Source organism: Hippocampus guttulatus, chromosome 13, assembly GCF_054856545.1.
Source record: "Hippocampus guttulatus isolate MCC_2025c chromosome 13, RoL_Hgut_1.0, whole genome shotgun sequence".
In the NCBI taxonomy this organism is placed as follows: domain Eukaryota; kingdom Metazoa; phylum Chordata; class Actinopteri; order Syngnathiformes; family Syngnathidae; genus Hippocampus; species Hippocampus guttulatus.
The window spans coordinates 2,948,114-2,964,332 of record NC_141273.1 but is presented as its reverse complement, the minus strand read 5'-3'; the positions used below and the strand labels follow the sequence as shown (position 1 = coordinate 2,964,332).

Below are 16,219 nucleotides of genomic sequence, written 5' to 3'. Positions count from 1 at the left end.
ACTAGAAATTAGACTTCTCATCTGACAAATGTTTTGCACAATGTTATGGATGGAAGGACAAGTATGGTCGTTTTTCATCGATGCGCAAAAGAATAACAGTTTTTAATAAACAGGCTCAGGGGAATGCTCACAAGCAAAACAACAATTAATGCTGACGATGTTCTTTTCTGAACGTGCTTTTTTGTGTTAGTCGCGCGTGCGTGTTTGTGTTCCCTTGTGTTTTCCTCTGAACAGCGAGTGAACCATTCCACTTGAATTTTTGATTAAACTACAAAATTTGGGTTTGACCAGCACATTAGTCCACTCTGTAAAGACAGTGATATTGAAGTGAATTTATTATAGCTGTCTATATCTCTTTAGTGACATACAATATATTGCTCTTGCTTTTTAACACATACCAACTATCGTGGTATGAGGTAGTGAAGTTAAAAGAAAATATGAATGTGACTGGAGATTTTTTTAGGACTCTATAGAGCCCCCTAAGGTAAAATGGAAGGGAAAAAACTGCGTTGCCGTCTGATTTTTGCCGACTCTGACTACAGCACTCTCAACAGCCTTGAACTCGAGGCTACAGCAGCCAAACTGACTCGGAAGTACATAAACGCGCATTAAAAAAAAAAAAAGCATTCCCTTGCAAAAAAACAAAAAAACCAAAGCACAAACAAAAACCGTAGCGATATCGTAATCTTTGCGAGGGAATACAATTCCTTCGGTGAAAACGCAAACTTGCGAGGGAACACGATGGAACAAATTTGAAAATCAGTGTCATTCATCATCACATAGTGTGATATTTGTTTTTCTTTAATAAAAGAAAATTCAACTCAAATACATTTTATTTACATCAAAATTTTATTTTGTCCCCATCTCAATCCTGTCGTTTTGATTATTTGAATGTTGTTGGTTGAAACATAAAACTAAAAATAATCGCTCAGCGGAATTACAATTTGTGCTGACCCGGAAGTAGATATTTCGATGTAACCTTCCCGATTGACTCATGGTTTAATACTACAAATTTCATTGCTATTTCTCGATTTTACTTCTGGTGGAAAAAATGTTTCTTACCTCCGTGAACTGTGAGTATCCGATCCGTATTTTTTGCAATCAAGGATGTGTCGAGCTTGTGCACTACATTAGCCTTTTACGAACTATCGTTACCATGCTAGCATAGTTGTCAAGTGGTTCGTCTTTTTAAATGTTTACTTTATTTACACTTAAGTACGTATGTGCTGTGTTTGTGACCTAGTCTGTTTTTATGCATCGTTGCATGTTGACTGTGTTACGTCACAATATAGAATTGTCCCCGAGAAAGAAGCCAGCAGCATTATAAACATCTTAGCTCACTTGAAATTGGCGTGTTACTTAAATCAACTTTGATTTGACGGCTTTTTTCCATTTTTCAGTGGCAAAGGCGAAATCAAAGTAAGTGACAAATGATCGACCCCATGATTCTTAGTTCTCGGAGCAAGGCAGTAATGGGAATGTTGTGTATCCTCTACCAGGACCATCCTTGTGCAGATGATGAGCGCTGCGGGGACGGGCTACTGCTTCAACACTAAGAGAAACCGTCTCAGAGACAAACTAGTGCTGCGAAAAAATGATCCGTTTGGTAAGATTTCTATGCATAAGAACTTTTTGGGTTCAGTGTAGGTTGGCTCTGAGGAAAATCAATTACTGATTGTAAAGGTAGGTTAAAAGTGAAAGGATGTAGGAAGTGTGTTCACAAAATTATTTTTTAATCATTGCTATTGTTTGTATTTGATTATCATTTTTTATTTAGTTGTAATATCGTAAATTTATTTGTCTTTCGATGCCCATGGCGTATAGTGACAGGCAGAAAAAGTAAACCCTCTTTGAAGAGCAAAAGATACAATTAACCTGTGTATCCACCTGTTGTCATTCATCCACCAGACTAATTAGCAAACATATCAGCTTTTTTTCAAATTAAACAAGCCCAGATTTGTGGCTATACTGAAAATGTCATTGACCTTCGGTCCCTCAGGCAGGACTCCGTTAAAAAAGCGACATAAATTTGTAAAGGATATCACCACATTGTGCTCAGGAACACTTCAGAAAACCAATGTCAGTAAATATAGTTCGCCACTACATCTGTAATTGCAAATTAAACCTCTCCTATACAAAGCAAAAGCCATTTATCAACAACACCCCGAAATGCCTCCAGGTTCTGTCGGCCTGAGCTCATCTAAAATGGACTGATGCAAAGTGGAAAAGTGTTTTGTGGTCTGACGAGTCCACATTTCAAATTGTTTTGGGAAATTGTGGTTTTTGTGTCCTCCTGGCCAAAGAGGAAAATAACCATCCTGACTGTTGGGTATGCAAAGTTCACACGCCAGCATTTGTGATGGGATGTTCTCCTCCTTTATATAATAATATAACAACTATAATATATTACTAGGTAATACTGTATATTCATTAATATTTTTTTAATGAAAGTTAGCTTCAGCACCAGGTAGATTCTTCTGAAGCGCCATAGCTATACATGGCAATGCATGGTAAAAGCTGTATTGCACAAGCTTTTATAGGTAATTTTTTTTTAAAATCTCAAAAACCTGATGTGCTCGAAAAAAGGAAAGCCTATTTTGAAATGACCATCAAAAATATGTTGAGGGATACCAAGCCATCTCTTATTAAAATGTGCTGTAGACCAGTGTTATGAAATTAATTGTGGGGGGAAAAAAAGCATTGTTGCTCCCTGCAAACTGAAATCAATATGGGAGTTTTAAAAAATATATATTGTATTTACTAGTGATGGAAATAAAATTCAAATATGCAAACACTATAGCAAAATAAGTCTGCTTCATGAAAATTAAATCATTCAAAATTCATTTGGTGTGGCCTGGTGCCGGACCATGATCCAATGGGGACCCTCGGTGTACATTATTAACCGCGTTGTACGAAGCAGTCTGGAGTTGCCAATGTGAGACACCCAAAGCCGACTTTTTCCTTTACCGCATCATATTTTTCTGTTTGTTGAGCTCCTTCTGCCTCCAATCCTTTCCAGATGGCAGCCGGCGAAACCGGCGGTAGCACGGGTCGAAGTGGTCTCTGGTGATTCTCTTTGCTTTGGAGCAGCAATGAAAGCGTGCCATGTTATCCGGGGGGGGGGGGGGGGTTGCAGCCGATCCTGTCGCGTTCTGCATGCACACACTAACCCCCCCCCCCCCCCCCCCCCCACACACACACACACAATCAGTGCTGGTTTATAATATTGACATATTACACAAAAACTGCTAACCTTGGTGTAGGAAATAAACACAAGCAAAAGCATCACAAAGTTCCACAGCAGTGAGAATACAGGTTGAGCCACAACAAAAATAAAGTCTGGAAACCTATGGATTAGAATTACCACGTTTATTGAACACTGTGTTGGCCACTAAAGTATTTTTTTTTTTTTTTCCCGCGGGGATGGGGGGTTTACAACAGCAGCACAGCTACTCTCCACGCTGCTTCTTTCAACATTGCTTGATCATCGATTCATTTTCTCTGAACTCCTATGCGGCGTCTCAGTGGTCTTTTTAAAAGGCCAGGTCCAAAAGAAAAAAACAAAACAAAATAGAAGTACCCTTGTGCACTAAAAAAAAAAATAAAACAGATTTTTTGCTATCGATAGTAAAGTCAAAGGTGATGCTTATTTTCTCCAATTATTTTGTTCTCTCTTGTTGCAGTGAACAAGCATGTCCTCTTCTTTGAGAAGAGGAAGATCAGATCCGTTTAAAAACGCACCTCACCACATGGACAATAAACCTGCAGCGTTTAAAAGAGAACATTTGCCTCCTGGATTCCAAAAGAAAACATCAAGCTGCAGATACTGTTGAGGTCAATGTCTGGTCCCCACTTGCACCAAGCCTAGGACGACAGAAGCTCCCAGCTATGATTCTACTTTGGTATAATATGCCTCTTATGACCAAGTCCTTCATGTTTTGTCATTTTTATGACATCAACCACAACTTGAATAATTCATCTATAATGACAATTATTTTCCTTGTCAGTTGTGTCTGTCACAAAATGACCAAGTGCTACTCCACATCCTTTTCAATGAATAAATGCTTTGTGTGCGTCATTTCAGCTTGCTTCATGGTACATTTAATTAAGTCAACATAGTCTTTGATTGGTGGTTCGGATTGCTCAAAAGCATCACATCAATTTCGAAAAAAAAAAAAAAAAAAGCAAGTTCATGTGTCCAGTGAGACCCATGGGAATAGATTTAGCTGCTCTCAGAAGAGCTCAGCCCCCAAGTCCCGTTTGTGTGGGTACGAAGACTGCGTGCCCATGGACTGCACGCTCACTGCTGCCACTTGACCTGCTCTCTGGGCCACCTCCTCCAATCGCATTGCGGGATAATGAGCCACGTAATATGCCAGCGCTCCAATGAAGCTGTCTCCAGCACCCTGGCAAGAAGAAGACAATCGGGAACGATGCATGCGTCATTTCATGTCAGCCGTCTCGCAAGTGATGCACAGTTACAACACCAGACACGCGGCTGGTACATACGTGCAACATTAATGTTCATAAAGATGGTGTTGGACTTAGGTGTGCTTGGTTTAAATAATGTATTGTCATTTGGGGAAATGGCTGAAGAGAACAGGTAGTTTTTTTTTCCTTTTTAAAAATGTCACCAGTAGGGGGTGCTGTGACATGACCCTTGAACCACCATGTCTTACCATTAAATGGGAATTTGTGTGCAAGGAAATGGACGATTTGAATCTGCGTTCATAAACATTGAACATTTTTAACCTGTTCTGGCTGTGACCGGAAGCCAATAGACAAAAGTTCTGATTTAGGACAACATGTAAGGGCAGAGAGGGCCAATTATCTATTGATATAGATGGAATGTGCTGTCTGCACTCTGAAAGAGGTGTGTGTGTGATGTGCATGTGTGTCAGCGAGGGAGAGTTCTGATGGGAAAAAGGCACAATGGCATGTTGTGACCTGCTCGTGTAAAACCGCAAATGCAGACCCCCTGCGCCACCCTCACCGGTTCTCACAAGCCCACTCACTCTATTACTCATCACTTTGGCTCTCAAAAGATATTGCACACGCCGGTCTGGGGAAATACTGTCACCCCTTTCAAACTCAGCGTAACCCTTCCAGGGCCTCGCCTAATGAAGATATTGTCAGTTTTGTGCAGATGATTCAGAGACACGAGGCAAACGACTAAAAACACAACGCGAGTCCGAAATGTCAGAGGGGTTGGGGACATACCCCACGGTCTGTCAGGTTCTGGAAGCGCTCGGGTTGCGAGACATTCGAAGGCAAGATAGATCAATTTACAAGGTTTCCAAAAGAAATGGGTCCACTCACTGGTCAGCACAATGGGTGTGACTCCTGGATTGTTGAGATGCTGGAAAGAGTGAGATCAGAGCGCAAACATTTCACAGGACCGTTGGAGTTCCGTGTTGTGTTTATGTCTCCCGACTGGTAGCTAGGCTGGGCCGTGACATAGCACAGCATTTAAGGCTGATGTCGTTTCACTGGTTTGGATTGAGGCCCCGTTCTTTGTTCACACTTATTGACTGCAAGAGTGACGCGACTCATGACGTTTGACGCGCACAACCGTCAGTACAGTATGTTGACTAAGCCAAGTACTAAACTTGATGACATAAGAGAAATAAATACTAGTAGTCATTTACTTTCTCTGTTCTGGCTGTCCCTGCGGTGATCTACCAAGAAATCAACCACAGTTATTTTTGTGAAAATACAACAGGTGCTGCAAAAGCCCTTTCAAAAGCTATTCCTATAATTGAAGACTGGACTAAACGGTAAGGAATGCATTTCATGAATTAAAAAAATAAATAAAATTGAAAATTACTAATGGGACTCTCGGAATTAAGTCCATTCAGAAACAATCATTCTTGGAATATCGTGAGTTTCTTTTAAATTGTGAAACATTTAGCTGAATGCTTGCAGTTCCACTTACAACTCAAGACCGTTTTCTGCAAAAAAAAAAAAAAAAAAAAAAAGTGATTAGGGATGGTCAGACAATTATTACATTTAAAATGAAATTCTTAAAGGGAAAATCAAATGAAAAATGTTCTCGACAATAAAATGTTCTATGCACCCACACTTAACATTCTGATTAACATTGCGTGTGTTGAATGTGAATGAAGCAGCAAAATGCAGCTGCTTTTATCCATCTCAGGGGGCAGCCATTTTCTCACTTGTTGTCGACTGAAAATGTCAACAGAAGCAAGAAAACAGGCGGGCTATGATTCGTCGTTCCCTGAGCCATGAAGCCCCGTGACGTCATTTTCATTTTTGCTGCTTTATTCGACAAACACAATTTCGACCAGAATGCCTTCTTTAGACCAGTGGGGGTGCATATTATTTGTCAAGAAATCTTTTGACTTGACTTCCCCTTTCAAAGAGGGAACACAACATCCCTTTCACTCAGACAAATCTGCAATGGCGTATTTGTGTAATCCCGCTGACAAAACAAAGGGTCCATCAGGACAATACCTCCCGGCCTTCATCTCAGCAATGTTACACAAGACATCCACGTCTCAATATGCACTCGAGTCTCTGTCCCAATTTTCCAATCTGAACTTGAAATCAGCCGACGTCCAAGCTCCCACCCAACCTTTGTCCGCCTCGCTAACATCTCCTTCTCCGAGACGACCGTGCGAGTGGATTTACAGTATGAAGCTCAACAAGGCTGACAAGCGTTGCCCCCTTCAGCCTCGCTGCCACTGCCCTCGACACACTGTGGTGAAGGTTAGATCTGGAGGCCTGTCAATCAAATGACACAAGCGCTCACCGCGGATGAGCAGTGATGCTTGTGCGGGTCACCTCTGTCCAACGCTGCTTGACCTTTGTGACTTTCTTCTGCGTGCTCTCTGCTAGCGCTCAGCCTTGAGTTTGAAATTATAATGGCAGACGTGATTGCGAGAAGCTCACCAAAGAGAGATTTCGGCACCATTCGGTGGATTTGTCAAGTGGAAATACACTATCGTGAAAGCGCTATATAAATCAGCATGTATTGTATTGTATTGTATTGTATCAAGTCCAAATGATTTGCATTGTGTGAATTCAAGTTCATATGCCCACCCCCACATTCCAATGACTTGCCTTTGGTCAATTAAATACTACATACAGAATCAAGGAAACCAAACTGGTGAACGTTTCCCTGACTGCAGCTCCCAGGACATGTTCGATGTGTTGGCTTTTGCAGAATGTCACAAAAATGTGGGCCGTGCCTCGAATAAAAAAAAAAGAGAACAAACTAACGACCAAAACAACAGCACCGCCCACACATCCTGACTGAAAAGTGTAACTGTGACAAAACATGCTGTCAGACTTGTACTATTCTTGCCCCCCCCCCACCCCCCAAAAGTGATTTTCATTTCTATATGAGAAAACTCCATTGTTTGCCTGCTCACAGTATTTTGAGCAAGTACCGGTACTATGGGGCGCATGTGATGTGTCAAAGTCAAGGCCTGGGGGTCAAATCCGGCCCACCAATTCATGTTATGTGGCCCGGGAAAGCAAACCAACTGTATCAACTTCCATGATCCTTGCTTAAATCTGTACCAAAATGATCATTCGTAATAAATAACGGTGACATTTTGCAATAATTTTGTTACGCCGTTTGTCCTCACTTGAGCAATAATTGTACAAATTCTTGACTGATTTCAAAACTAGTGAGCCATCATTTTTTTGTATACAAGTAATAATACGATGTGATGATTAAACATTTATTCGGTTTGTATGTTCTGCGCGGCCCCACAAGTCTAAAGACGGAATTCTGATTAACCCTTTCAGGGACAGCCGTTACGACAGTTGACAGCTTATCGTGTTATCAGGTTACAGGGTGCATGAAAGGGTTAATATTGCATTGGTGGAATATTACATACGAATATATTAAACTGCAAGTTTTAAAACAGTACCAACACACATACTATTTTGAGAAAGCCCAAGAGCAGTCGATAAACACCACAAGATTCTCCAAACCGTATTAATAAAAAATGGCGTTAAAAATCGATCGAAGATGAGCTCATGTACATAAAAACAGTCTTGTGGCAATGGCTGCATAATTATGAAAATCCCAAATAGCTATACTGCACGTTTAGTTACTCGAAGATATTGTGAGTTTGCTGTTAGCAACAGGCATCAAACAAAGTTTGAGGTGTCAGTGGAAGAGGTAAACACATTATTGAGCTCCAGAAACAAAATCAATTGCTCTGATAATTTTCTGGGAAGCCAGCAATCATCTCATGTTTTGTTTGATTTGACACATCCTAATTGCGTAGCAAAAAAACAACACTTGCATTTAAAACTTGGGACAACACCCCCCCCAAAAGGTTTTGTCTATGTCTGTGAACTAACCTCACTAAAAGCAATGCATTCTATTGAACAAATTAATATTCATGCAGCAAAGAATAAACAAATATCAAGCATTTACTTTACAGTGACATTCCAACAATGCACACACATTTCCACAGAAGCGCATGCATTTTTTTCTCCCTAAATAAAAGGACTTCACTTTCACCAGAAGTGCTGTGTTGTCTTGTCAAACAAGATTGCAATTATCTAACAAGTATTTTTGTTTGTGTGACCCATTTTGTATTATTACTTTTTTAATATCTGGAACACCACGTTCCGGCAGTAACGGGGTCGCGTACACAAGATTTCCGAAACAAAATACAGACATTCCGGAACAGTTAACAGCTCCTCTGTTGATTGAAAATGACATCACAGTTGCTCAGGGCGCAGGTACCAATCATGGCTCACCTGTTCGCAAGCTGAGCCGTGATTGGTCGTTACCCGAGCCTCGAGCAGCTGTGACATCAATTTCAGTCGACAGCAATTTTAGTTGCATTGTACCAGTGGCGGCCCGGTAGTCCAGTGGTTAGCACGTCGACTTCACAGTGCAGAGGTACCGGGTTCGATTCCAGCTCCGGCCTCCCTGTGTGGAGTTTGCATGTTCTCCCCGGGCCTGCGTGGGTTTTCTCCGGGTACTCCGGTTTCCTCCCACGTTCCAAAAACATGCATGGCAGGCTGATTGAACACGCTAAATTGTCCCTAGGTGTGAGTGTGAGCGCGCATGGTTGTTCGTCTCTGTGTGCCCTGCGATTGGCTGGCAACCGGTTCAGGGTGTCCCTCGCCTACTGCCCGAAGACAGCTGGGATAGGCTCCAGCACCCCCCGCGACCCTAGTGAGGATTAAGTGGTTCGGAAAATGAATGAATGAATGAATGTATTGTATTGATGCGTAGGGATGTATTAGCTAGCGCCGTGATCTTCGAAAGTGATTTCTAATTGCAATAACTTGTCTGGGAACTGTAGTGCTGAATTGGAAATTTTGTTTCCCGGTGTTTCATGAAGCAGCGGCTCTCTTTCTCAACCTCCTGTGATCTCGACTGCCGTCTTGCAATGACAGATGGTGCAGACTCCTGAAGCCTACAGCCTTTGTGAAGGAGAAGCACCCTGGGGAGAGCCAAGACCAACTCAGGGGCAACGCTGACTCACAGTGGCTTCTCTGTCCGCAAACAGCTGGGGACGACTCCTCGGAAGTAACAAGGGAGGAAGCTTCACGGATCAAACAGACGCTTAATTGGACCGATTTCCCCACTTGTATCTTTGATCCATCTCTGCAAGCTTAATCTTGTACGTCTTCGTGTTTCGCACGTATCCGCGGGGCTGCGCAAGACGCACACTGGCAGTGGACGGGACAAACATCTGGCTTGCTGTACAGCAGCTGCTCTGTACACGTGTAATCCATTAAAACGAGGTGATGTGGCAGTTTTTCTCGTTGTATCATCCTAACCCAGACTGTGCTCGGCACAGGAATGCAAGGCTCAGGCGTTATTTTCCCTCTATCATTGAGTTCCAGGAAGGAATCATTCAATTGCTCCATGGTCTCTCCAGTCATGAGAGAAAAAAAAAAAAAAAAAAAACGATGACTAATTTGATTGCCGAGACCCACCGTGTAGCAGCTGTAATGTCTGGATTAGAGGAGGCTGTCTACCTTTATTTAGTCTTTGGGGTTGGACCTCCTGGAGCGGAACAGAAGAAAACCGAGGCCACCCAAGTCCCGAGAATGTCATGTATGTAAGTTGCGTGAGTTACAGCTTCAGATAACTCCCGACACAAAACAGCCCAGACTCTGAGCTCAGAAGATGGACGCCTGTGTTCAATTTGTGACAAAGGGAGGCTTGAGTGTTTGCTTTGCTTTTTTTTCTTTTTTAAAATCCCGATTCATGACCCCGACTCAGTCTGTAACTGTAAGTACTCATGGCGTGTGCAGTTATTCACAGGAGTACCGCATTGCAGATGATATTATTCTGGACCGAGATTCCATTTAGTTAAGGGCAGTGCTTTCAGTGGGCCGGTCCGCAATGGTACAGAGTAACGGCCCTTTTACAATAATCCGTTCGATGCGCCCCTTTTCAATTTTAGCCTCTCGCGTACCGAGAAATCAAATGAACCCACAGTACCCTCTCTTGTTCTATTTCTCTCTTGCACTTTGTGATACTTCTATGAGTCTGTCTATAATTTGGGTACCCCTCCTCCCCCAAAAAAAGAGAATAGGGCAGTAAGGTGGGGAACTGGTTAGCACATGCGTCAAAGTCAAGGCCTGGGGGTCAGATCCGGCCCGCCAAGTCATTTTATGCGGCCCGCGAAAGCAAATCATCTGTGTCAACTTCAATGAGCCTGGCTGGAATCTGTACCAAAATCTCAAATTATCATACGTAATAAATGCCGGTGACATTTTGCAATAATTTTGTTACCCTTTTTATACTCATTTGATGAATAATTGTACAAATACTTGACTGATTTCAAAACTAGTGAGATATCATTTTTTTGTGTACGAGTAATAATACGATGTGATGATTATTTTATTCGGTTTCACTGTCTTAACGGCCCTTCGAGTGAAGACGAAAGGAACTTCAAAGTGGCCCGCGACAAGAATGAGTTTGACACCCCTGGGTTAGCATGTCTGCCTCACAATGCAGAGGTGCGGGGTTGGATTCCAGCTCCAGCTTTCCTGTGTGGAGTTTGCCTGCGTGGCTTTTCTTCGCGAATGGTTATTGGTTTATGTGTGCCCTGTAACTGGCTGGCAACCGGTTCAGGGTGTACCCCGCCTACTGCCCGAAGATAGCTGGGATAGGCTCCGTCCGGCACGCTTGTACCCCTCGTGAGGATAGGAGGATTAGAAAATGGATGGGTGGATGGATGGATGAAAGAGGATATTTTTTCTGCCTCTGGTGACAATTTATTTGGTGCGTGCAAACACACTGAAAACGTAACACGCCTCCAAAACGAAGGATAAACTGCAAAATAAAAGCTTACCAAATCATAAATTGACGCCTGTGTATTAGCTTTAGTAGGTTTTTATTTTTAAATTTGCACACGTGGAGGCATCAGGGTTAGCTTGACTTGTCTTGTCAGCTGAATTTGGGGTTGTCCACACCGATCAGGAAATGTGATTATAAAATTCAAGCAAGTTGAACATTTACTGTCGGAGTCTCAGCCCCGACCATTTTCTAAGCAGATTAAAGGAAGGGGGGAAAAAAAAAATCGCTGTTCGCACACCCCACACAAGAGGACAATCGGTCAGGTCAGGCAAATTATTAGAGCCATCTGACAATTGGGCTTTTCCTGACTTTGCAAGAGAGGAAAGAAAATGCTCCTAGTCCCGATTATTTCGATGTGCGTACTCTTCTTCGTCACAGAATAAGAACACCCTGGGTGTTCAGGCCTGTAGTGGCTGACAAAATACAATTGCAAAGAACCTCAAGTGACTCATTTGACTGATATTGAAGCGCTGCAGCATAATCATAAAACAATCAAAATTGCCGTTATTTAAAAACGTCAGAAAATAAGGACAGGCGTCGACAAGTTTGGTGCCTTTTCAAGTCTTTAAAACTTGTCACCGCTTGCTTAAAAAACAAAAACAAAGCAGTAATAACAGAAGAGTTAATCATAACCAAAAACACACTCTTTCCCAAGCAAGCGCAAAAGAATTGTAAACCCAGATAACGAGAGTCTTCCCCCCCCACTCCAGTAAAAAAGTAAAAGGCCTTTACTGGAAGAGGGATTATTTTGTCCAAAAGAGTTAAACACGCCCCCAATTTATGGGCCCATCAAAGAACAGAAGGGCCGACGTGAATGCGTGTGTGTGCGTGTGCTCAAGGAGGGGGTGGGGGGGAATACACAGCCGCCCTAACCACAGCGAAGTTTGCGCTGCTTTCTGCTGACTGATGCATACAGGCCCAAAAGGTGAGTCACTGAAGTGGATGGTGGTGGTGGGGGTGGGGGGGGGGGGGGACAGTGAATAATAATGGCAGTAATGTGTGTCTACTTCACAATGCGGGGGCACAAGAGGGTCACGAGCCCCCAAGAAGGCGAGCTCTTTGTTCTCTAAATGCCAGGAGTGATTTCGGCAAAACCGCAAGAATGCGGCTGTTTAATTCAAGCACAGCGTCGCCTCCATTTTCTCACATCGCGGTAAAATATATGATCATGAATAACTAATACACACACACACACACACACACGCACACACACGCACACACACGCACACACACACACAAATCCATTATCTTTCCTATCTATCTTATAAAGACATTTTAGGGTGTTTCTAAGTACATACAGTGTCAGTGGTTGGGGATGAGTCACTACACGTGGCAATTATAGCACAATAAAAAATCTCAATAGTGAGGTGACTCAGCAACATAACCGATGACACAAACAATGAAATAGCCTCGCTTATGAGCTTTTCAAAGTTGTAGAAGCCAAACACATCGGAGGCTGGAAACACAAAGTAACACGCATCACAAGTGAGACGCAGATGCTGAAAACAAGCCACTGACGTCGGCGTGGAACAACTCAAACGTTTCTGGCCTCTGTCAAAGATTACAATCAAGGAAACTCATTCGCGCAAGTTTGTAAAGTGTGAGAAAAGTCAGATGTCTTTGCTTTTAAATGTGTGTATGTATGTGTGTGCGTGTATGTATGTATATACAGTATATATATGCGGTATATAGATATATATATATATCCACACACACACACACACACACACACACACTAACACACACACACTAACACACATACATACACACACACTATGAGCGAATTAAAATGTACACTTGGAGAATGACAATAATTTTCAAAGTGCCCACTAATGAGATGGCATTAACTATAAATAATGTCCATAGAAATATCCTTTCAGACAGTGGTTACTCCAGTGGACAGCTTGTGATGTTATCAGGTTACGGGGGTGCATGAAAGGCTTAATTAGTAGGCTTATCAAACAAAACAAACTATTCTACTTACATGCTTATTACGTTTTTTTGTTTTGGTTTTTGACTGACAAAAATGAAGCATTCATCCTGAGGAAAAATTATTCACAATTTTAAAAATTCAATGACGGTACATATCTGGAAGAATAATTGCAGTATGTATCTGAATGTTGTTCATGAGCTGGATTGAGAAATGAAGTGAAACATCCACATTGATCAATAACCCATACATGGTTCTGTTGTCGTGCAGCATTTTGTGGAAATGGGTCATTTTTGCATAGTCCCGATGAAATAATAACAACAACATGAATGCTTATTTTACAACTACGAGATTACTACTACAATGTTTATCATTTTTGTAGACTGTTAATAGCTGCATTGCCTCTTTTTATATACCTGTGGTTATAATAATAATAATCATCATCAGAGTTTTATATCACGATCCATACCAGTGAAGGGTTATCGCAGCGGTTGTGAATTCTTGAAATTTTATGGTCAAGAGGTATACGTTCCGAATGACGTGTCGTGCTTACTGTGGTGTCCACTGCAGAGACAGGCGAAGTTGGAACATGTTTGGAGGTCGACTCGGGCGCCTCCAGCACCACACATCCCTGGGCTCCCAAGGTGATAATAACTGCGCCGCATCCTCGCCTCAGCAGCTCTCGGGTAGCGCAACGTGCCTCCTCCACGTTATTTACTGATGAACCTGTCAGTAGCTCAGCCTGGATGGAGGAACAAAAATGATTAAAGATGCGTAAAACAATTGGTGTGGAATACTGAAGGGATTAATCACTGGATTTAAATAAGACAATATATATTGGTAATGTTGTTTTCTTTAGTGAATCTTTTTTATGTGAGCCATTCTTGAATGAGTCAGCTTCTAATTACACCCTGGGTACAGTCAGACAGATTTCTAGTCCAAGCTTTGTCCAATCTCTCAGCACTCTGTGGCGTTAACTTTTTTTTGGTGGTAACGACATTTGACTGTGACGCCGCAAACTGACCAAATGGCAGATTTTTTGTTTAATATATATTTTTAGGATATTGTCTGTAGATGTGTGACAGGTGCTTCAGACGACATTGAAAAAAATAACAATTAACTCCTTCACTCCCAAAGACGTTTTTAAACGTCTTTTCAGACTTGGTCCAGAATTGGCTGGTACTGAATGAGTTAATGTAATTTTATATATTTTATCTAAAGTGATGCGTCACCTGAAATTATACAGGTTATGTTTTGACAAAGGTCTTTATTTTCAGTTGATTTTTTTTAATTATTATTTTTAAATAATTTGAGTAATGAATGGGTGGATATATTCATCTACATCCATGATGGTAACGCTCATCTTATAAATCCGGTGTGTAAAATACATTTGTCATATCGCGGCGAACTAATAGAAAGCAACTACAGTCAAACCTCGGTTTTCGTCCATAATCAGTTCCAGAAGGCTGTTCGTAAACCGAAATTGTTCAAAAACCGAAACCACGCTCTTAAAAAAAAAAAAAAGTTTATTGAACACGTCTGCTCACAATGGAAAGTGACACGAGGAATTATTGCTTCCTCGTCTACCCCGAGGAAGCGTCATTTCCTCGTGTAGGGAAGGCGAGAGGAGTGCTCAGTTTGTTGGAGAACCGAAATTTGTTCAACATCCGAGGTATAAAAAACTCGAAATTTTTAGTCGAAAACCGAATTGGTCGAGAACCGAGACGTTCGAAAACCGAGGTTTGACTGTACTTCATTTCGATGCGTGCATTTTCAAGCGTGCGTGCTTCGGTGCCTCAGAGAGACCACACACATGCGAGCCTACCACCAAGTTCTTCAGTCGAGGTCCGAGCAAAATGACATCATAAACAACTTCCAGTATTCCCTCAAGTGACGAAGTGCATTGCATTTGTTACACATGCCGCAGTCATTAATCCACAAATGTTCATTCGCTAAATGTGCCTCCTTTGGGTATCCAGAGCAGAAACGATTACTTACACCTACAATTACATTAAAACACAAAACTTAATGCGATGTATTACATTTTTTAAAATTGAAATTAATGGTGTCTTTTTTTTTTTTTTTAAACAAATGAACACATTTCTACACACAGTCTCTTCAATAAATATTGTTAAATTTCTAATAAAGTAAAAGAAGGTGAAGATTTTCTATGCGCAGACACAGACAGTCTCGGTGTTAAGCTGTCAAACAGCAATTCATTTGGGCACTTTATGCCGTGTAACAAATAGCCTACGTGGGTTGTAGCCGAGACTGCGGAGGGAAAATCACGCTGACTCGCGGAGTACAATGACTCAAAAAAAAAAGTGCGTGAGCAACCATTGTGACAGGCGTCAGCTTGTGAATGAAAGAAATCTAGAAAAGAAGACATAAGTGAAAATGTATTCTTTGAAAAACAGCCATGGTGTACACACACACACACACACACACACACACACACACATATTTTTTCCACTTTTATCAATAACCTTCAACGGAACTGGACACAAGAGGAGGTATAGTGTTAGGAAGCTCGAGAAATGATGGTCATAGTGGAGTACGTAATCCTATTCAGCCGAAGCCACATGACAAATGCTGGACGCAATCATCGTCAGTCAGCCACAGTCATCAAGTGAACCCATTGCTAGAGCAGTTGAAGGTTCCCTAGGCAACATTTCAATCACAGTAGGTCTCTGTGAATGATTAGGCCTGACAATTGTTCAACAGACTGGCTGCCTTCAGGCAAGACACTTACTGGGATTGTAAGTGGATCACTAGGTGGTTTCTTAAAAACGGAAAATAGACAGAGAAGAATGAACCTCCTAAACAGACGGCAGTAAAAAAATGTTGCTTCCAATGTTTTCCTCAACAGTCATTCAATGTACTGCTGGTGCAGCTCATGGTCTATTGTTTTGTTCTTTTTTGATAAAACATTTTAGGCAGCTACAGTAATTCAATAGAAGGGGCTCATTTGTCCCCAC

At 41.8% G+C, this 16,219-nt stretch overlaps 2 protein-coding genes across 3 annotated transcripts in view; one reads left to right on the top strand and one right to left on the bottom strand.

Annotated features, from left to right (window-relative positions):
* Positions 1 to 953: 953 nt before the first annotated feature.
* Positions 954 to 4,083, top strand: mrpl33 (mitochondrial ribosomal protein L33). The gene is made up of 4 exons (XM_086127002.1): positions 954 to 1,073; positions 1,401 to 1,419; positions 1,500 to 1,606; positions 3,684 to 4,083. The coding sequence occupies exons 1-4, from the start codon at positions 1,052 to 1,054 to the stop codon at positions 3,731 to 3,733; spliced, it is 198 nt and encodes a 65-aa protein (XP_085983128.1). The 5' UTR covers positions 954 to 1,051; the 3' UTR covers positions 3,734 to 4,083.
* The window catches only part of rbks (ribokinase), a 36,699-nt gene continuing 23,834 nt past the window's right edge, over positions 3,355 to 16,219 (bottom strand). For both annotated transcript variants that reach the window (XM_086127000.1, XM_086127001.1), the window contains exons 8-9: positions 13,795 to 13,983; positions 3,355 to 4,406 (exon numbers count right to left, since the gene is read on the bottom strand). In XM_086127000.1, the coding sequence (XP_085983126.1) occupies positions 4,233 to 4,406; positions 13,795 to 13,983 (363 nt within the window). In that variant the 3' untranslated portion in view covers positions 3,355 to 4,232. The remainder of the gene's footprint in view (positions 4,407 to 13,794; positions 13,984 to 16,219) is intronic.

Excerpts from the sequence above, each read along its gene's own strand:
- mrpl33 (XM_086127002.1), top strand. The coding sequence starts at position 1,052 with ATGTTTCTTACCTCCGTGAACT. Across the intron at positions 1,607-3,683 it reads GCGAAAAAATGATCCGTTTG|TGAACAAGCATGTCCTCTTC; the intron begins GTAAGATTTCTA and ends CTCTTGTTGCAG.